General features: G+C 37.7%; 1 protein-coding gene across 3 annotated transcripts in view; it reads right to left on the minus strand.

Annotated features, from left to right (window-relative positions):
* The window catches only part of LOC131043638 (cullin-1), an 81,251-nt gene that overhangs the window by 13,006 nt on the left and 48,526 nt on the right, over nucleotides 1-19,719 (minus strand). For all 3 annotated transcript variants that reach the window (XM_057976871.2, XM_057976870.2, XM_057976872.2), the window contains 2 exons: nucleotides 19,454-19,574; nucleotides 19,105-19,272 (listed from right to left, as the gene is read on the minus strand). In XM_057976871.2, coding sequence (XP_057832854.1) covers nucleotides 19,105-19,272; nucleotides 19,454-19,574 — 289 coding nt within the window. The remainder of the gene's footprint in view (nucleotides 1-19,104; nucleotides 19,273-19,453; nucleotides 19,575-19,719) is intronic.

Raw genomic sequence — 19,719 nt, forward strand, 5'->3', positions numbered from 1 at the left:
AGTGCAACCACAACACCACTTCAACACAAGATGATCCCCTTTATTTGTTTATTTTCATTCACATTATGCTAAGATAATGTTTCACAATATTTGTAGATTATCAAGCCTATTATAGTTCTCCTACGAGTTGCTAAAGGGGAGAATCTTGAAATGGGCTACATATATGAGGGCATAGATAGGGCCAAGGAAGCCATTAGATCTGTCTATGGAGGAGATGAGAGTAAGTATCATCTCATTTGGGAGATCATTGATAGGAGATGGCACCTCTAGCTCCACAAGCCCCTCCATGCAACCGCTTATTTCCTCAATATGACATTCCAACTCCACCCTAATTTCAAGGCGAATGAGGAGATTCTTAATGGGCTCTACTCGGTGATAAAGCAGATGTCACCTAGTGATAACAACAATATAATCCACAAGATAGAAACCTTTTTTAATGCACAAGGTGAGCTCTTTTCTAGTCAAATTTGCAAAGAAAAACGAACAAAATTGCAGCCAGATAAATATATATTTAGGGGCATAATTTTATATTATTATTAAATATTGAGTCTTGAAACTTAAAGCCTTAAATCGGAAATGAGATTGATTTTTTTTTCTCATCTCAAATAGATGATGGCAAATGTTTGGTAATAAAACACCAAATCTTCAAAGGATATCCATTCACATTTTGAGCCAACCGTGATTCTTTTTCTTTTTCTCATCTCAAATAGATGGTAGCAAATGTTTGGTGATAAAACACCAAATCTTCAAAGGATATCCATTCACATTTTGAGCCAACCATGCAATGCTTCGGGTTGTGAGTGCAATTGGAGTATGTTTGAGCACATACACTCCAAGAGGTGCAATAAACTACCTGTGGAGAGGTTGAATGATCTAATCTATGTTCATTACAACCTCCGTCTTAGACAGAGAAGCCTGAAATGGGCTACATATATAACGGCATAGATAGGGCCAAGGAAGCCATTAGATCCGTCTATGGAGGAGATGAGAGTAAGTATCGTCCCACTTGGGAGATCATTTAAAGGAGATGGCACCTCTAGCTCCACAAGCCCCTCCATGCAGCTGCTTATTTCCTCAATATGACATTCCTACTCCACCATAATTTCAAGGCGAATGAGGAGGTTCTTAATGAGCTCTACTCGGTGATAAAGTGGATGTCACCTAGTGATAACAACAATATAATCCACAAGATAGAGACCTTTTTTAATGCACAAGGTGAGTTCTTTTCTAGTCAAATTTGCAAAGAAAAATGGACAAAATTGCAGCTAGATAAATATATATTTTGGGGCATAATTTTATATTATTATTAAATATTGAAACTTGAAACTTAAAGTCTTAAATTGGAAATGAGATTGATTTTTTTTTTCTCATCTCAAATAGATGATGGTGAATGTTTGGTGATAAAACACCAAATCTTCAAAGGATATCCATTCACATTTTGAGCCAACCATGATTTTTTTTCTTTTTCTCATCTCAAATAGGTGGTAGCAAATGTTTGGTGAGAAAACACCAAATCTTCAAAGGATATCCATTCACATTTTGAGCCAACCATGCAATGCTTCGGGTTGTGAGTGCAATTGGAGTATGTTTGAGTACATACACTCCAAGAGGTACAATAGACCGTCCGTGGAGAGGTTGAATGATTTAGTCTATGTTCATTACAACCTCCGTCTTAAACAGAGATAGGTTTTGCACCATGACTCCAACTCGATCATGTTAGAGGAGGTCGATCCAAAATTTGAGTGGATCATTGAGACTACGGATCGCGTCTTTAGTGACGAGTACCTTGATTGGGTGTAGATAGAGAGGCTGAGGATGTAGTCATGGTAGAGGAGAAGGATAGAGCACGAGCAGACAAAGGCATAGCTGATGTTGGTGAGGATTCCATGGTTTCACAAGTAGAGATTATGGCTACTAATTTGACAATATTTATATATCTAAGTTAGCTATTTCCTAATGTATACTTGTGTATGTGATCAAATTAGTGTCTATTTGATGATATTATTGTGTCTTTAAAGTTTATTTAATAAAGGGTGCATGAAACAAGTTTTAAATCCTTAAAAATCTCTAAATTTCTTGGGCTTTTCACTTTGTCAAGTCTTTGCCTAGTTCGTGCCAAGTTTTTTTGCTAAATCCTGAGTCTCGATTCAAATCACCCTTTCCTAATGTATACTTGTGTATATGATCAAATTTGCTTCTATTTGATGATGTTATTGTGTCTTTAAAGTTTATTTAATAAAGGGTGGATGAAACAAGTTTTAAATCCTTAAAAACCTCTAAATGTCTTGGGCTTTTAACTTTGTCAAGTCTTTGCCTAGTCCGTGCCAAGTTTTTTTGCCAAGTCCTGAGTCCCAAGTCAAGTCACCCTCACAGAGTCTACAAGTTTGAGACTCATCCTGTAGTTTTATTCACTTCGATACAACAGTGGGATGACACTAAGACAAGTAAACAAAATCCAGCATACAATTAAAATATGTACTACTCCCTCAAAAAAGAAACAAGCAGCACAAGAGAAGTAGAACTCTACTCATAAACCAAATAATTAATCTAAGTCTGTGAATGTGGTAAGTGGCCCAAGCTAAGACATTTCTGCATAGCTACCCACAGAAGTATTAAAGTACTCTTCAAGGAGAAAAGAACTCCACTTTGACATTCATGGTTGAAGAGCTCTTAGAGGAACCGAAGCTAGTTATAACGACCCAGTCATAATATAAGATACATAGCAACCTGGAGATATATGAAATATATGTTGACAGCTATCTGCATCAGCCACATCCACCACATATCTGGGTGCATGTACAAGCTACAACATGCATATCTATCAGATCTATATATAACATTGATAGTCATACAGGATAAACCATGTCCAGGATGTATACAGGTTCTACCCATTGTATTTCATGATTTTTGTTCATCATCCCACCCCACAAAACTTAAGATGCTCATTCGGCCTGCAATTAAATTAGTGTATGTCAATAATTAACTACAAAGAAATATTCCCGGTCTAATTGGCATCTATACAACACAGGGAATGGATATAATATCTAACTACTTGACGGACTCATAACCAACTTAGACTCCAAAGTTAAGTTATTGATCGTTATCCTCCACACAAGCTTTTTGCAATGATGGTCAGCATCAAGTTAACAACTAATTATCACTGCAACAATATTATTCACCAATATATATTGCATATCAAAAATGTTATGTACGTAGGCATATAGTATCATGATGTAAATGGGGTTATGGAGTATCTGACTTGAGGCAGACAACACAATATTCAAATAGAATGTACTCAATTGGTAACTTGTCTATTGGGTTACGTTGTGATTAGTAACTAGTCAGCCAAAAGTGTATTGGGTGGGCTAAGGTTATACCCTGACCTTAATTAGATGAGGTTATGTATATAGGCATTTAACATTTTCCAGAATCATTGATAGATATTGTATATGGTTTCGGGCACATAGCAAGGATATTTAGAATATTCTTTGTTGTGTTCCTACCTCAAAGGTATTCTTCCATAGAGTATATTGAATATCAGCATTCTATGTTAACGATTCTGTCCCCATTCTCAGGTATGGTTCAATCCAGATCCTGATCTCAAGCCAGTTTACAATATGAAAAATCCTGTTATGTTCTATTTTGATACCCTGGATGATAATGATTTTTCCCACACTCATATTCATACCTGATTCAAACTGAATCCTGATCTCAAGCCAGTTTTCATTATGAAACATCCTGGATATGGTTATCTTGACGCCCTGGATATAACTTGGTAGGGTCCTCCAAGCTGCTCAAACCTGGTCCAAACTGATGCAGAAGCATCCATTGCCCATCTGCAATCTTGTATCACTCAAACATCAAACCGATGCAGGAGCATCTGTGGCCCATCTGCAATCTTGTATAACTCAAACATGTTTTGTTCTCTTTCCTTTGTTTTACTCTGCTTTTTGGTTCCTTGCTATGAGTCTAGAGATTGAGTTTGTGCTTTCTCCTGTGTTTCTCCTTTGTATTTTGTTGATTTTTTGTTCCAGAAAAATATCATAGCTTGCAAATTGTAATACTCTTGGCAAAAGAATCCAATCAAAGTAATTCAAATGCTAACAGAAAAGAAATTTGGTTTCTCTGAACAAGTGATAACAATAATGAATCTAAGCAGTAGTGGGGGTTTTATGAACTCAGGAAAATGGCTTTGAGTATTATTATTGAACTGCTGATTTTCCAGTGACAAATTGAAAAAAGAGGAAACGTCTTCATCTCTTGCCATCAAGATTTGCATTTCAAACGTCATTTTTGCATTGCAGACTCAGAGGAAACATTTAAATTTACTAGCCTACATGTTTTTACATTCATATTTACAGTAAGAAAAGAGATTCATTGAAGGCAGGAACTTTTGGAACCCTGGCTTCTGTGTAAAGTGAATTTATTGATATAAACAAGTTATAAATAGATTTACCTAGGTTTGATGCAAAGATTTGGTGGTATTATTCAATATATCCATTTTGAGAATGTTTATAGTTCAATGTATCAAATTAATAATTTCCATTCTAGAAAAGCATGGAATGGTAGAAGAATTCAGATAATAAACTTATTCTTGGAATGCAATTAAGAGTTACGCAAGAATGCATGAGCAGCCTGTAAGGGATCAGTGGACCTAGGGAGGCCATGGATGCAAAGGTTCAGTGCCTTGGTTTGTCTTGCCCCTTCTACGAACTTTGCTTGGACAATCATCTCAACAATAGGAGGTGCCTTCTTCCCTTTGACCACTTGAACCCATGAATTATCCTCTTTGCTCTATTTTTGGATAGATTGTTGTTCGGCATCTTTTGCTTCCTTAAGATGTTTGTGATGGGTAACAATCTTATATTGTTTGTTCTGAATTTCAGAGACCACATCATTGAGCTACTTGAAACAAGGGGTATCACAGGCATTGGCTTGAGCCTGTTCAAGATGGTTGATTGTAGCCTACAAATAAGCAATGTTATCATCCTTTTCCTGTAGTTACTTCTGAAATAATGACAACAGTCCCCGCAAATTGTAGCCTTGAGTTTCGATCCCAAAAGGCCTTTGGCTAAAGCTGGAGTATTTGTTTTGTAGCAACAATGCCTTGAGAAGGCAGGGAGTATTAAATTCCTAGTTTAAAGGAAACTCCACAGGCAGCAATTAAACAACCACATGCAGCAGAAAGCCACACATAACAAAGGTTAACAAAAGAATCGAAAACCCACCTCTGGTTGACAGGATGCCTGAAAATCACAAACAAAAAATGCATGTGTAAGGTCCTTTCAGATGAAACCCCAATTGGGAATCACATGCCCTTGCATGCAAAAATCCAAGATAAAAATGACATTTCCTTAGCCCCCAGGACTAAGTAGGAAATCCTTTCATATTTCCCTTCACTTATGGTCTCCGGACTTGTTCTCATGGCCATGAAATCATATAACTAGGATACAAGGGCAATCAAATGTTTTTTATAGGTAGATATTTTCAGATTCACTCCAAAGGCCTTTGATGCTATTGGGTGTCTGTTGATGTGTTATTTATGCACATGCGAACACAGAATAAAATACCAAGGTATCTTATCCTCTCTTGAACAAAGTCTCTCATATGCTATGCTTCACGATCAAATGAAACAGCTCCAAGGATACGAAATGTCAGGTCTTGACGTGTGGATAAGTTCAGTGGTTTGATGTGATAATGCTGGAATCACAAGGGGACTTACGTTGTACATGAATGCTCAAACTTATCATGGATCAGGATAGGTATGCCGATAACTTAGGATTTGGCAATGTAGTTCTATACTTAATTCTTACTAAAAAATGGGCAAAAGGAATAGGGTTCCGGAAATCTATTCTAAGCCTAGGAATGTAGGAGATGATGAACAAATTTAGTGGAATCAAACTAGGCAACGTCAAACAGGTATTGACACAAGCTTAGTACAATCATCTAAAGTATACGTATGGATTTTCAAACTATTACCATCAAACGTTGACACCATCCAAGTTGACGCTTGTCAAGGGACGCATAATAATTGAACTTAAGCTTACTCAAATTTCCAGTTGACCACACAAGGCGCACTTACCAACGGCAAGAAGCTAGTGGTATGGATTAAATTAAGAACTATGAATGCAAAGAAAACATTTGAAGAGAAAAATCACCAACAATTGAACAATGATTTAGATTCAAATAGCTGCAGCATACACCAACAATTCTACAAAAACTCCCCCTTACAAATGAGAGGCAATGAGGCTTATATAGAGCCTCAAAAGAAATGAATGGCCCAGATTTAATTCAAGATCAACGGCCAAGATTACAAGATAAAACCCTAATTAGGGTTTGTACAACCACCATTACATTGGCCAATAAGAAACGAGGGTAGGTAAGATAAATAATATTTGATGTAGCGCCATGTGTCACCTATTCCCTCCTTGAATGAATGTTGACTTGGAACCCTTTGATTGAATGAATGGTGACTAGGATGCCACCTCATCTTGCCTTGTACAATTAACCAATTTGCCTTGTACACTCTTCATCTTCACAATGTTTGGAATCCCTTATGATACTTTACATTCCATCCTTATGTTAAGGAATCCCATGAACTATTCCCTCCTTGTGTTTGGAAATTTTCCCAATCTTGGAATACTGAAATATTTCCTTCCTTGACGCACTTTGATATTGGAATTCCTTGATGTAGTTTTGGATTTCTTGATGTGAAATCCTTTGTGTTCATTTCTTGAACTTGCTTTCCTCCATTTGTTCACCATCAAAGTGGAGTCTTTTTCATGATTGATCTAGTCCTCATCTTCACCTTCTGGAATCTCTGTCCGGAAATCCCCATCCAATCTTTGAAGTATTGATCTTCCTTATCCGCATTGCATGCATCCTCCTTCACCTCAAGCCTTGATCACCATGCTTCCTTTCCTCGTAACAATCTTGCAAAACAAACAAGCATTGAATCAAACACACATGTGATAAACTTGATTTCAACCTTGGTGGGAAATCCATCCGCATACGAACGAATCAGTTCTCAAAACATCCGCATTATCCCTGTCCATTTCTTCACTTGGTGGAAATTTGATGTCTATCTGGACAACTTCCTGCCTTTGTAATTCCGCCCTGCAATGGAAATCCAACTCCCATTCGGACTCATTGTCTTGAAAATCATGTGTTGAGTGGAAATTAGAACCTCATAGGGACTTTGTTCCCGACATTTGTCCCAACATGTGATAAGTAATCTTAGAAAATTGTAACACCAATTCTGGAAAATATGAAGGTCTGGATTGAAATCTAGAAGATTTTCCTTAAGAAAAACCGATTTTTAGACTTATGATAAGTCTGATCATAATTGTTAAGTCTGAAGACACCCATGTAAACTCAAAAAATCAAGTATTTGGAGCCCCAAAATGAATGTCCAGGTTTGGAGATATCACTTGGAGGTCTGAAAACACTCAAAAAGTGACTGATTTTTTATATCAAAGTTGTAATAAAAGTCTGATCTTCTAAGGACAAAGTCTGAATACGCCCTCCAATGCCTGAAAATACTCAGAAAATGGTGTATTGAAGTCTGATTTTCTGATTCTTAAGTCTGAATACACCCTTTGAAAGTCTGAAAAAATGGCTCCAAAAAGTCTGAAGACACTCTGAAAATGATGAATATCAATGGCTGGAAGTGGTCACAGCCATGTCACATGCTTGCATTTGAATTATTTCGACCTTCAAAACTTAGAAATGGTCACATCTGGGCACAACTATGTGGCTGGAAATGAAGTTTCAGTCTGAAGACAACCTGCAACTATGGAGTTTCAGACTATAACAACAATGGCAGCCCTTGAAAATGCACTGAGAACTCCTCCAAACAGCCCTTAACCAAAATCACCTTAGTGTGGATGAGTTGGGCAATGAAAAATAATTCTGCAAATGTGTTCCCAGCCAACAATGGAAGTCAAATCACTCCCAACAATGGCGCCCAGCAAGGTCTGAAAATAATGGCAGCCCCTTAACACTCGAAAATATCACCAAAATTCATCAAGATATAGAGGAATCAGCCTCCCAAATAAAATCGCCCAACTTTAGCCATGGCACCACTTCATAAAAATCTCCCAGACATGAAAATCGTCCCCCAAGCTTGCTGTAATGGCCTCCAAACATGGCGCCCAGGTCTGATTGGGCAAACAAATACTTTAAATCTGCAACTTCAACTCCAACAATGGTGTCAACTTGACAATTGGGCAAAAAACACCCAGCTGGGACCTCCAATCTGCCTTCAATCAGCCACCTAACTGTCACATCAGCAACTTATAATGTTATTTTAATGCTGGGCAGGCATACTTAAACGCATTTTCACCTTGAAACTTCACCACACAAGCAATGTGGGATAAAACTTTGATACTTATACTTGCTTGGGGAAAATCGATTTGCTTCTAGAAATATCTAATCATTAAATGTTTATTGCAAATCATTTATTAATTGTTTTTAATTTTTAAATAATCGTCAACACTTGTAAAAATAATTAAATTTGAGGTCGATTTATTTAAAATATTCCAAAATTTAGATCAAAATTAACCCTTGGGGAAAAATCGCCCCATGTTGGGATAAAAGTCCCAATGAAAACTTATTAAAAATCATTAAAATGGTCTTTGGGGGAAAATCGACCCCAATCTAGATAGCATTCCGGACCCAAAATCAATCAACCCCAATCTGGATAGCATTCCGGACCCAAAATCTTCAATTTGCACTTCTCCGTACTAAAATCCACAAAAAGTCATCATGAAAAGCTCTGGTGGAAAATCGATAGTCATCAGGAATCCTCACTTAAGTCATCCACAACTTCATCCACACTCCCTAGGGAAAATTCGAAGGTAGTCAAGAAAATTCCCAACACTTGACAAAATTTAATCATCCTGGTGGAAAATCGACCCTAGTATGGATTCTCAATGGTGGAAAAATGAGGCTAGTCAAAAATAAGGCAAGTCTGGATTTCAAGGGATTTCAAGGGAAATCCATGTCCAGTTTAAATTTTGAGTGGGGAAAACCATGGGTAGTCAAGAATATGAGGGGAAAAGCACCTCTAGTATGGAATTTTGACCTTTTTAACCCTTAGAATATGGATTTTCATTCAGAAAATGGTGATTTTTCCACTCAAAATCACTAGGAAACTTCAAAACTCAATAAAACTCAACTAGACTCAGGCAAATTCATCAAAAATTGGAGCGTAACGCAAGGAAACCTATCAGGATAAAGTGCAAAATCAACTTGAATAACTTCCTAGGAGCGAAGAAACAACTCCTAAATGTCCTAAAACAACTTGGCACTTAAAACTGACGTGGACGTTCAAAAACATGCTAACGCTCAAATGTCAATGCAACACTTAGCAAGAATAAATCAAAACCCTAAGGCAACCCATAGACTTAGGCAAAACTCAAGATCACTCTAACATTTTGACATTTTAAACATGCGATCCTATTCAAAATTCAAAAACCCTCTCATCGACAAAGGCAAACAGAAGCCAAGGATCTGAAGATCTTTACAATGGATGAGCTATTTGGCTCACTAACAGCCTATGAGATGAGAACAACCAGTGATGCTTCCTTAAGGAAAGAGGCAGCATTCAACACCACCCAGAAGGGCAAAGAAGTAGTTGCTCATAAAGGATCCAGTGAAGACTCTGATGCAGAGGTAGCAAGCTTTGTCAGAAAACTCAAAAGAGGATCTGGCAATTATAAAGGAAAGCTACCACTCAAATGTTTCAAGTGTGGTAAAGTTGGACACTTTGCTGCAAAATGTCTTTATAATGAAACCGATGGAGATGAGTCAAGAGGGTTTAGCAAATCTGTTGGTCAAGATAAAGAAAGAAATGTCTACCGGCAAGGAAGAAGAGGCTACCGGAAGCAGAACAACCTCTATACTATTGAGGATGATGCCACAGATGAAGAAAGTGCATCAAAAGATGACTACCATGAGAATGACAGAAAAGTTAATCTCTTTATGGCACTTGATGAACCAGTTGGTGAAGATGAGGAAGAAGAGGATATTGAGGCTGAAGTGGATTTAGAAGGAGAGCTTACAAGTGCTCTTGAGGAGCTGAGTAAAAGAAGAAGAGAACTCAAGAAATTCAAGCTTATTGCAGTAGATGAACAAGGTATCTTGAAGCAATCCCTGGATGAGTCCAATCAAGTTATATCTAACTTGAAACTACAGTTAGAAGAAGCCAAGAGGATATGTGAAGTTGCATCCTCTGATCTAATGAAGAAGGAAAAGGAGCATCAAGATCTGGAAGCAAAAATAATGAAGCTCAGAAAGGAACTTGAAGAAAGTAAGGAAGAAATAAAAGTAAGAAGCAAATATGAAGGCAACACTGAAGCTTTAGATAAGATGTTGAGCAAACAGAAGCAATACAAAGATACTGGTGGCTTAGGCTTTGAAGAAGGTCAAATTTCAAACAGCAAAGACACATCCGGTAAAGAAATACAGTTCACCTCTTCAAATGAAGGTGAAGAGAAGAAGACATTCACTGTAAGCAAGGATACCGATAAAAAGACATATGCAGATGCTGTTGGAAATCGCCACACAAAATGGTATACACAAGAAATGAACCGAAGGCCACACTCATTGTATCGACATGCAGATCCAAGGAGAAATGCAAGAGTTGACCATGAAGGATTCACCAGAGTCAACGACATGAAGGGAAGACCCCCGGTGAGGCAATCCTTTATAGGACCAAGGCAACCTAACCAGTATGTTTCAAACTTTCATGGTTACTGTTACCGGTGTAACAAATTTGGGCATAGAATAGCTGACTGTAGATTAAAAAATAAGCCCTCTATGAATTATGAAAGTAGAAATCATTTTAATGCACTCTGGGATATGAATGTTGTCTGTTATCAGTGCAATGGATATGGTCATAAGAGTTTTGAATGTAGGAAGAATAAACAGGTGCCCTACAATAATCTTAAGGATTTAACTTTAAATGAAAATGTGAAATGCTATAACTGTCAAGAGTTTGGACACATAGCAAGGTTTTGTAAAAACAGGAAGATCAAGCAGAAGAAGACAAATCCTGATCAAGAACTGGTAGTTGAACCAAAGCACAAAATAGCAGCTGACAAGAAGAAGGAAACCAAACCGGTATGGGTTGAGAAAGAAAAGGACTAGGCAGAATCAAGTCTGATAGTGTAGACTGCTTTACACGCTAAACGGAAAAATCTATGGGTTGTAGATAGTGGTTATTCCAGCCATATGACTGGTGATAAAAATAAATTTATTAAACTTGAAGACTGGAATGGTGGTTCAGTAAGATTCGGAGACAACTCATAAATCAAAATAAAGGGAAAAGGTACTCTAAATATTGATGGAAAATTGAAGGCACATGATGTATATTATGTGGAAAGTTTAAAGCACACTCTGCTGAGTGTTAGGGTTTAGGGTTTAAGGTTTAAGTCAGATGTGCGACAAAAGTTATAAAGTCACCTTCGACTCAACTAGTTGCCAGATAAAGAAAGACAGTATTGGTCAGGTTGTGGCAGAAGGAAAGAGAACATAAGGCAATGTTTACAATTTGAAGGAACGCTATGAGTCCCAATGCATGATAGGACAGGTTGATGAAAGTTGCACCAAAGATTAGGCCACATAAACTTTGATAACTTAGTTGCAATAAGCAGAAAGGGGTGTGTAAGGAATATTCCATCCATCATCAAACTAGTAAGCACATTTTGTGATGATTGTGTAAAAGGGAAGCAGACTAAGGTGAGCTTCAAGACAAAAGAGCACAACACCTCCAGACCACTTGAAATTGTGCATACAGATCTGTGTGGTCCAACTAGGACAAGAGCTCTTGTCGGTGAAAGATATTTTATGCTCTTTATTGATGATTATTGAAGAATGACATGGGTCACTTTCCTGCAAGATAAGTCACAAGCATTTGACAGATTCAAGATCTTTAGGAATGGAGAAAGAAAGTGGGTGCAAGCTAAAATCTCTAAAGATCGGACCGGGGTGGAGAGTTCACATCAAATGAATTTGAAGATTATTGTGAAAAACATGGAGTTAGAAGGCAATACTCAATCCCTAGGACACCACAGCAAAATGGAGTGGTAGAAAGAAAGAACAGGACAATTAAAGAGATGACCAGAACCATGTTAAATGAGGCCACCCTGCCAGACACATATTGGAAGGAAGTTGTTCATACTGCTACATATAATTAGAACCCAGTTCAATTAAGAACAAACAGCAGAATGACACCTTATGAGTTGTGGTATGACCGAAAGCCATCAATCAAATACTTCAAAGTATTTGGAAGTAAGTGTTTTATCAAAAGAGATATGGATGGTCTAGGTAGTTTTGACTCCAAGAGTGATGAAGGAATCTTCCTTGGTTACTCATCTAATAGCAAGGCCTACAAATGCTACAACAAAAGACTAAGAAGAGTCATTGAGAGTGTGCATGTAAAATTTGATGAGGATATACACAAAGGAAGTCAACCACGGGTAAACCGGTATGATGATTCTGGTGATGAAGGTGAGGAAGCTCAGTCAGACAATGAACCAGAGAAGCATCCAAGAAGGCTCCCAATCAGTATGTGCAGTTGAATCACCCGGAAGAGCAAATTTTAGGAAATAAGAGTGATGGAGTGTAGACTAGAAGAAGACTTGCCCAGAATGATGAACAAGTCAACTTTTGCCTCATGACTGAAGTAGAACCTAAAACATTCAATGAGGCCAACAAAAGACAAGAATGGATGGATGCCATGGAAGAAGAACTGCAACAGATTGAGAAGAACAAGACTTGGGAATTAGTCCCTAGACCGGAAGACAAGAACATCATTGGCACTAAGTGGGTCTACCGAAATAAGATGAATGAAGAAAGTAAAATGATTAGACATAAAGCTAGACTTGTGTGCAAAGGATACTCTCAAATAGAGGGCATTGACTTTGAAGAAACATTTGCACTGGTTGCTAGATTAGAAGCAACTAGGATGTTTCTAGCATTTTCTGCCTACAAGGATAAAGTATATCAAATGGATGTAAAATATGCCTTCCTAAAAGGAAATTTGGAAGAAGTGTACATGGAGCAACCAGAAGGGTTTCTGTTACATGATGATGAAACATTTGTGTGTCGGTTGAAGAAGGCCCTGTATGGTTTAAAGCAAGCTCCTAGAGCATGGTATTCAAGATTAGATCAGTACCTGAAGGAGCAAGGATTCAAAAAGGGGAGTGCTGACAGCAATTTGTACAAAAAGAAAGATAGGAACCACATGATTATTGTGGTTGTGTATGTAGATGACATTATCTTTGGAGGCAATAAGGACACCCTTTGCAAACAATTTGCTGATCAGATGCAGTTAGAATTTGAGATGTCAATGCTTGGTGAATTGACAAACTTCCTTGGTTTGCAGATATTAAAGCAAGATAAGGGAATCTTTATCTCACAAACCAAGTATGCAAAGGATATGTTGAAGAAATTTCAACTGGAGGATTGCAAACCAGTAAGTACCCCCATGGTGACCGGCAGTAAATTAAGCAAGAATGGTGAATCACCGGTGGTGGATCAGACTTTGTATCGATCCATGATTGACAATCTATTGTACCTAACTGCTTCTAGACCGGATATAGTACAGGCAGTGTGCATGGTCGCCAGATTTCAAGATGCACCTAAGCAGTCACATATGAATGATGTAAGTAGAATCTCTAGGTACCTACAAGGAACACTCAGTTATGGATTGTGGCACCCTACACAAGGGGAATTCATCTTGGAAGCATACACTGATGCTGATTGGGCAGGTTGTATTGATGACTAGAAGAGCATAAGTGGTGGTGCATTCTTCCTGGGTGACCAGTTGGTCTCATGTCATAGCAAGAAGCAGACTCAGTCTCTCTATCAACTACTGAAGCAAAATACATTGCTACTGCTACATGCTGCTCTCAAGTGCTTTGGATGAAGCAGACCCTCAAAGACATACAGGTGGATATCACTGATCCTATTCTCATCCGATGTGATAATTCGAGTGCAATCAACATAGCAAAGAATCCAGTGATGCATTCCAGGACAAAGCATATAGCCATCAAGTATTATTTTCTCAAAGAGAAGGTTGAAGGACAAGAAGTAAAGATGGACTATGTTCCTAACGGAGAACAAGTAGTAGACATTTTCACCAAACCATTACCGATAAGCACCTTTGAGTACCTACGACACAAGTTGGGAGTTGTCATCTGCCTTATGCACTTCAGAAAGGAAGGTTTGATATGGTTCAGGGGGAGTTTATAACAGCATCTATAACTCATAAACCGCATATCAATACTGGCTGGAATCACTGGTAGTAGCCAAAGGGGAAGCTTGGTATGGATCAAAGGGTGAGTGGAAAGTACCCTTTGTCATTGTGTCAAAGGGGGAGAAATCTACCGGTATGAAGTGTCTTGCAATAAGTTGACATCAATGCCAAAGGGGGAGATTGTTGGCATTATTGGCATTAAGTTGTCATTGATGTCAACCGGTTTGGCAAGGTCACCGGTAAGTAAGAAGTGGTGACCGGTATGATGGCAATACACATGAGAGTGAGCAGATAGAAGGAAGGCTACCGGTACACATAACTTGTGTCATCTACCAGTAAAGAAGGCTTACGGGTAAGGCACAAACTAGGATGAAGGTTGTTTGGTTGTTATGAAGGCACAACAACCGGTGAGCAGAACAGAGAGGATGTGTTGTCGGTACAGAGGATGTTTGATAGTCATACCAATAAGATGAACTAAACCGGTAGTCTACCTCAGTCGACAAAGAATGTCAAACCGACATAGGAATCCGAGCAGAAGTGGATGTCGACAAGCATGACAGCTGGATGCCAAGAGGAGGGATTGCACAGGTCAGTGGAGTGTGCATCGACGTAACAAATCTGCAAGCAGGTCGGCTTTAATGAGGAACCCGCAAGTCACGCAGGATGCCAGAGGATTGCGGCTCAAGGAAGGCAAGTTGGCAAAGCAACTGAACTGATCCTGCAAGAAGATTTGATCGTCGTACTCATTTGGTGAAGGAAACAGCAAAGCCATTAATGGCGAATGACAGAGAAAAGCAAAAAAGCGTGTTGCAAACCTCCAAATTTAGAAAACACACATTGGAATGCGAAGCTTGGTTGGTATTGATCATTGTCATGAAGATCATATCCTTGAAAAGCAGAAAGCAGATCAAATCAAATCTGATTGGGTTCGAGTTGGAGAAAGAAAAACCTACCACGGCATTGTTGAATGCAATTTTAGGCGGGAATCCAAGATTATAAATAGAGGAGCTCGAGACAGAAAAGGATTGATGCTTGAGGAGAAGAAGAAGAGTGAAGAGAGCTTGAGTGCGGAGAATAATCATCTCCCTTAGAATTTATTCTAAGAAAGATTGCAGAAGTGAGTTAACAAGCAAACCGGTGAGAGGGTTTAACCGGCAGTGATAGAGTACCAGTATAGCTATAGCAGGTCTAACAGTTGAGCAAACCGGTGAAGTGTGATTGATCAAGAAGGCATCCAAGTGCGACACAGTGGGTTGTGAGGCTGTGAGAGAGACAGAAGAGAGGCCAAGAATCAAAAAGAACTATCTGTTAACCAATAGTGTGAGATCCAAGAAAGAAGAGAAGACTGTTAACCGGAAGAAACCTATTTGATCAAGAGTTGCAAAACTCATTTGCAACAAGAAGCTATAATTGTATCTAAATTGTATTTCAATATACATCACCAAGTTGGAGCTTGGTGCAGGGATTGGTACTCCTTGGGTTGGTGGCCTAAATCAGAAGGGGTTGGTGCCCTAAATCTTTGTAATTTAGTGTTTCACTAGTGAGGCTAGATTGGAGCAGTAGTCTCCAGCAACATTTCTCACCAAGGTTTTTCCCATATTGGGTTTTCCTCATACATCTGGTGTTGTGGGTTGCATTTGTGTGATTGTCTTCTTTGGTTTCCTCATTTGCTTTACTGGTTTGATTGTTTAGCGCTTAAGATAACAACCGGTATTCTGAAGTTGCTTTAAAAGTCAAAAGAGTTTAGGAACCACTGATTCACCCCCCTCTTAGAGGTATATGTGTTCAACATGCATAACACTCCATTGGATGGTATCTAAAATATTTCAAATCATAAAACCAAATTAGAAAGAGATTCTATTGGAAGGGAATGAAAGGGGATGTGCTCAAGCACATCAAGGAATGTTCACTTGCCAAAAGAACAAGGCTGAACAAGTCTATCCTCTAGGTCTACTTCAGCCCTTACCCATCCCTAAGCAAAAGTAGGAAAGTATATCTATGAAACTTTATCGCTAGGTTACTCAATGTAAATGGTAAAGAGTACATTTTTGTTGTAATAGATAGACTTACTAAGTATGCACATAACAAATCTTCTGATTTCAAGGCATCTCAAATTGCTGATTTATTTTTTGAGGTATTCAAATTACATGGTTCGCCCAAGAACATTGTTAGTCACAAGAATAGCAAGATTTTGTCATTTTTGGCAAGAATTGTTTTCTTTGGTAGGAACAAAACTCACCCAGAACACAACTACCACCCCCAAACATATGGGCAAACCGAAATTGTCAACAAATGGATCAAGGGGTACTTGAAAAATTAAGTTTCTTGGAAGCAAACAGCTTGGGTCAAGTGGGTACAATTGGAAAAACATTGTCATTACAACTCCCACCATATGTTCATATGTATGTCGCCTTTTATAGCTTGTATGGATATAATGTTTTAACCTTTGTGGATCTTGCAGTCAAAAAAATAGGGTACCCAAAACAACAAATATAATAAAGTAGAGTCAAGAAATTTAAGTATCTTAAGGACCAACTTCAACACACCCAGAATCAGCAAAAGCTCTATGCAGACCAGTAGCACATTGAAAGAGTATTTGAAGTTGGAGACATGGTTTACTTGAGGTTACAACCCTATACGTAGCAGTTGTTGAAGAAGAAAGGAGCAGAAAGTTGAAGCCCAAGTTTTATGGCCCTTATAAGATCTTAAGAAAGGTGGGAGAAGTAAATTTTGAGCTAGAGCTACTAGAGAATAGAAGAATCCACAATATCTTCCATATTTATTGCCTTAAAAAGCGTTGGGACAGCATGTTGCACCTTCTAAAGAATTGTCACCTTTGGATGATGAAGGAAGACTCATTTTAATGCCAGGAAACATATCTTGGATACTTGGGAAAGAAAGTTGAGTAATAGAACCATTAAACAATTACTTGGTGCGATAGGACTTAACAAAATATGCTACATGTGAAAGAGCAGACATTTTGAAGCACCCAAATTTGAATTGCTTGAGGACAAGCAAATTTGGGAAAGGAGACAGTCATGTCCCCTTTTCCCATAAGATTCCAAGTTGTTCCTTAAGCCTATTTCCTATTTCACGTGGGTTTGGGGAAATGAATTAGGGAAATGACTTGTAGTATTTACATGTGTTATAAGTAACCGCTAAAGTTTTTTGAAGTGGACACTTGATTATATGGCCCTTTTGTGTTATATAATCAAGTTTATTTCTTTAAACAGTGTAAAGTAAAGGATCATGAGTTAAATTCTTTCAAAAGGAAGAGGAAAGAGTTTGAAATTGTCTTTAGAGGGAAGTCGGGTGCTCAAGTGCCTATTTAAGCTAAATCCAAAATCAATGATGATAGGCTTACTTTACCAATTCATTTCATCAAATAGATTGGACATCTTGTTTGCCTATAACTAGAGATTGGAAAACAGAAATCCCTTGATATCCACATCTGGTTAGTGGATGAGAAGCCGTATTTTAACATTGTGCAATTTAATATAGGAATTGTGTTTGAGCTGCAATGATCTGTGTGTGGGCCGTTTCTACTCCACCTATTTGCAGAGTAGCCGAATACTCCTTTGTCCCTCTTTGGCCACGCAAATCCCTGTATCCGAAATGGATACATATTCAATACGGCCCGGATACACATCAGGTATTGTACCCCGCATGCCCAAAAAACCTTGATTTTCCAACTGTGCTGGATACCAATGATTTGATTTTTAAAAAATTTGACGTAAATCTTTCTAACTTTAATTTAAATAAACTTCAGTCATGCAATTTTTTTTGGTATAAACAAAAACCTACACCAAATGAGAAAGACAAATGAAATGATTTTCTATTTCAGCGACCCATTTTTTTGGTTATCTTCCAAAAGCAACTAGACTTTTTTTGAATATTGTAAATTGTAAACATCAACTTATAATTATTTATGTAACAATTATATGTCTATATTGCTTTTGAAGTAATGAAAATCTCCTCTAGAAACTTAAAAAATTGTGTTCAATATGTGTGTTTGTTTTTCATGAATGTTGTATCTAGCCATATCCATATTGGGGATCTTAAAAAATAGCTGTATCCGTATCCAATACCGTATCCATATTTGTATCTGTATCCGTATCCATGCAACTTTGATGGTTTTGTCATTCTGTGGTGACTCCTTTAGCACCATTGGTATAGATTTGTTACATTTTTTTATTAATAAAATTTCCTGCTAGTTTTTTTCAAAAAGATCTGGGCAAGTTGAAATCATGCTGAATTAATAAGAGTGATCAATTATTGTGGATGGTTATGTTATTTATTCACATTCAAAGGGAATTCTTATCCATCTCTGCAAGTTCTACTGAGAATAGAATTTGTTGTATTAAGTCTGATCCTGTAATTTGTGTTGATCGGAATTGAATTGAGTAGAAATCATATAATATTCCTATCAAGGATATTACACAATTTCTCGTCTTTGTATTTAAAATTTCTACCAAGGAGAAATATGCAGAGCCTGCCAAACCAGAAAATTTAGGATTCGTGAATAAGAAATAAACTGGATGTGGTACAAGATAAAAAGTTTACATGTCTCTTCAACCTCTTTTATTAATACTTCTTTATGTATTTTTCATTTTTTGGTTTCATTTGACCTTTTATATTGTTTTAACTCTAGCAATTATTTAAGGAATAAAATTTATAATCTAATATGTATTTTTAGACTCCTCCCCAAAGTGTGTTGATTATTCCTCCCCAGCCGTCAACTGTTACACAAAAATAGCTTCAAAATATTTCTAATCAATATGGTATTATTCTATTTATATTATTTTATCAGTGAAAACACAGGCAAAGCATAGAAGTCTTACCATCTCAACAGGCAAATTGAGATCAGATGACTTGTAGCTGGGCCAGAATCCAGTAGTCAAGACCGTTACAGCCAAGTCTATTCCAGGATGTATATGTTCATTGTCAGGATCCCTAAGATACTCTTCAAACTTGGATTGGTTCTCCTTTGCAAGCATCAAATCAGTTACCTGAGAAAAAATATGCAAAATTAAAAGAACAGCATGTCAATCAGGGTCCCTGCTTAAGAAGAGCTTTTGATTAATCCCAAAGTTCATAAAATCATGGATATGCATATTATACATATAAGTTCTTCTGTTTGGTTCATGCAGTAGATCACAAGATTTAATCAAATGGCCACCTATGACATACCATTCCTTCCATCTTTGAAGTAAATTGACCTCCACATTGCTGCTTAAGTTTTGTTAAGATACTCCGTTCATGATCATCATTTGCACTTTTATCAAATAAAAGCCTGCGGGCTAGTTTTTTCCTAAAAATTTGAAAACAGTTATTACACTTATTGGCAGAATGAATAATAGAGGTTAGAGATACTTTATACCATTTGCAATGTTGATATCACATATTCCATGAGACAATCTATTCTTAAAATACACAAACCCAGCTGTCTTTAAGTT

The sequence above is a fragment of the Cryptomeria japonica genome, chromosome 6 (genome assembly GCF_030272615.1).
Source record: "Cryptomeria japonica chromosome 6, Sugi_1.0, whole genome shotgun sequence".
Taxonomy (NCBI): Eukaryota; Viridiplantae; Streptophyta; class Pinopsida; order Cupressales; family Cupressaceae; genus Cryptomeria; species Cryptomeria japonica.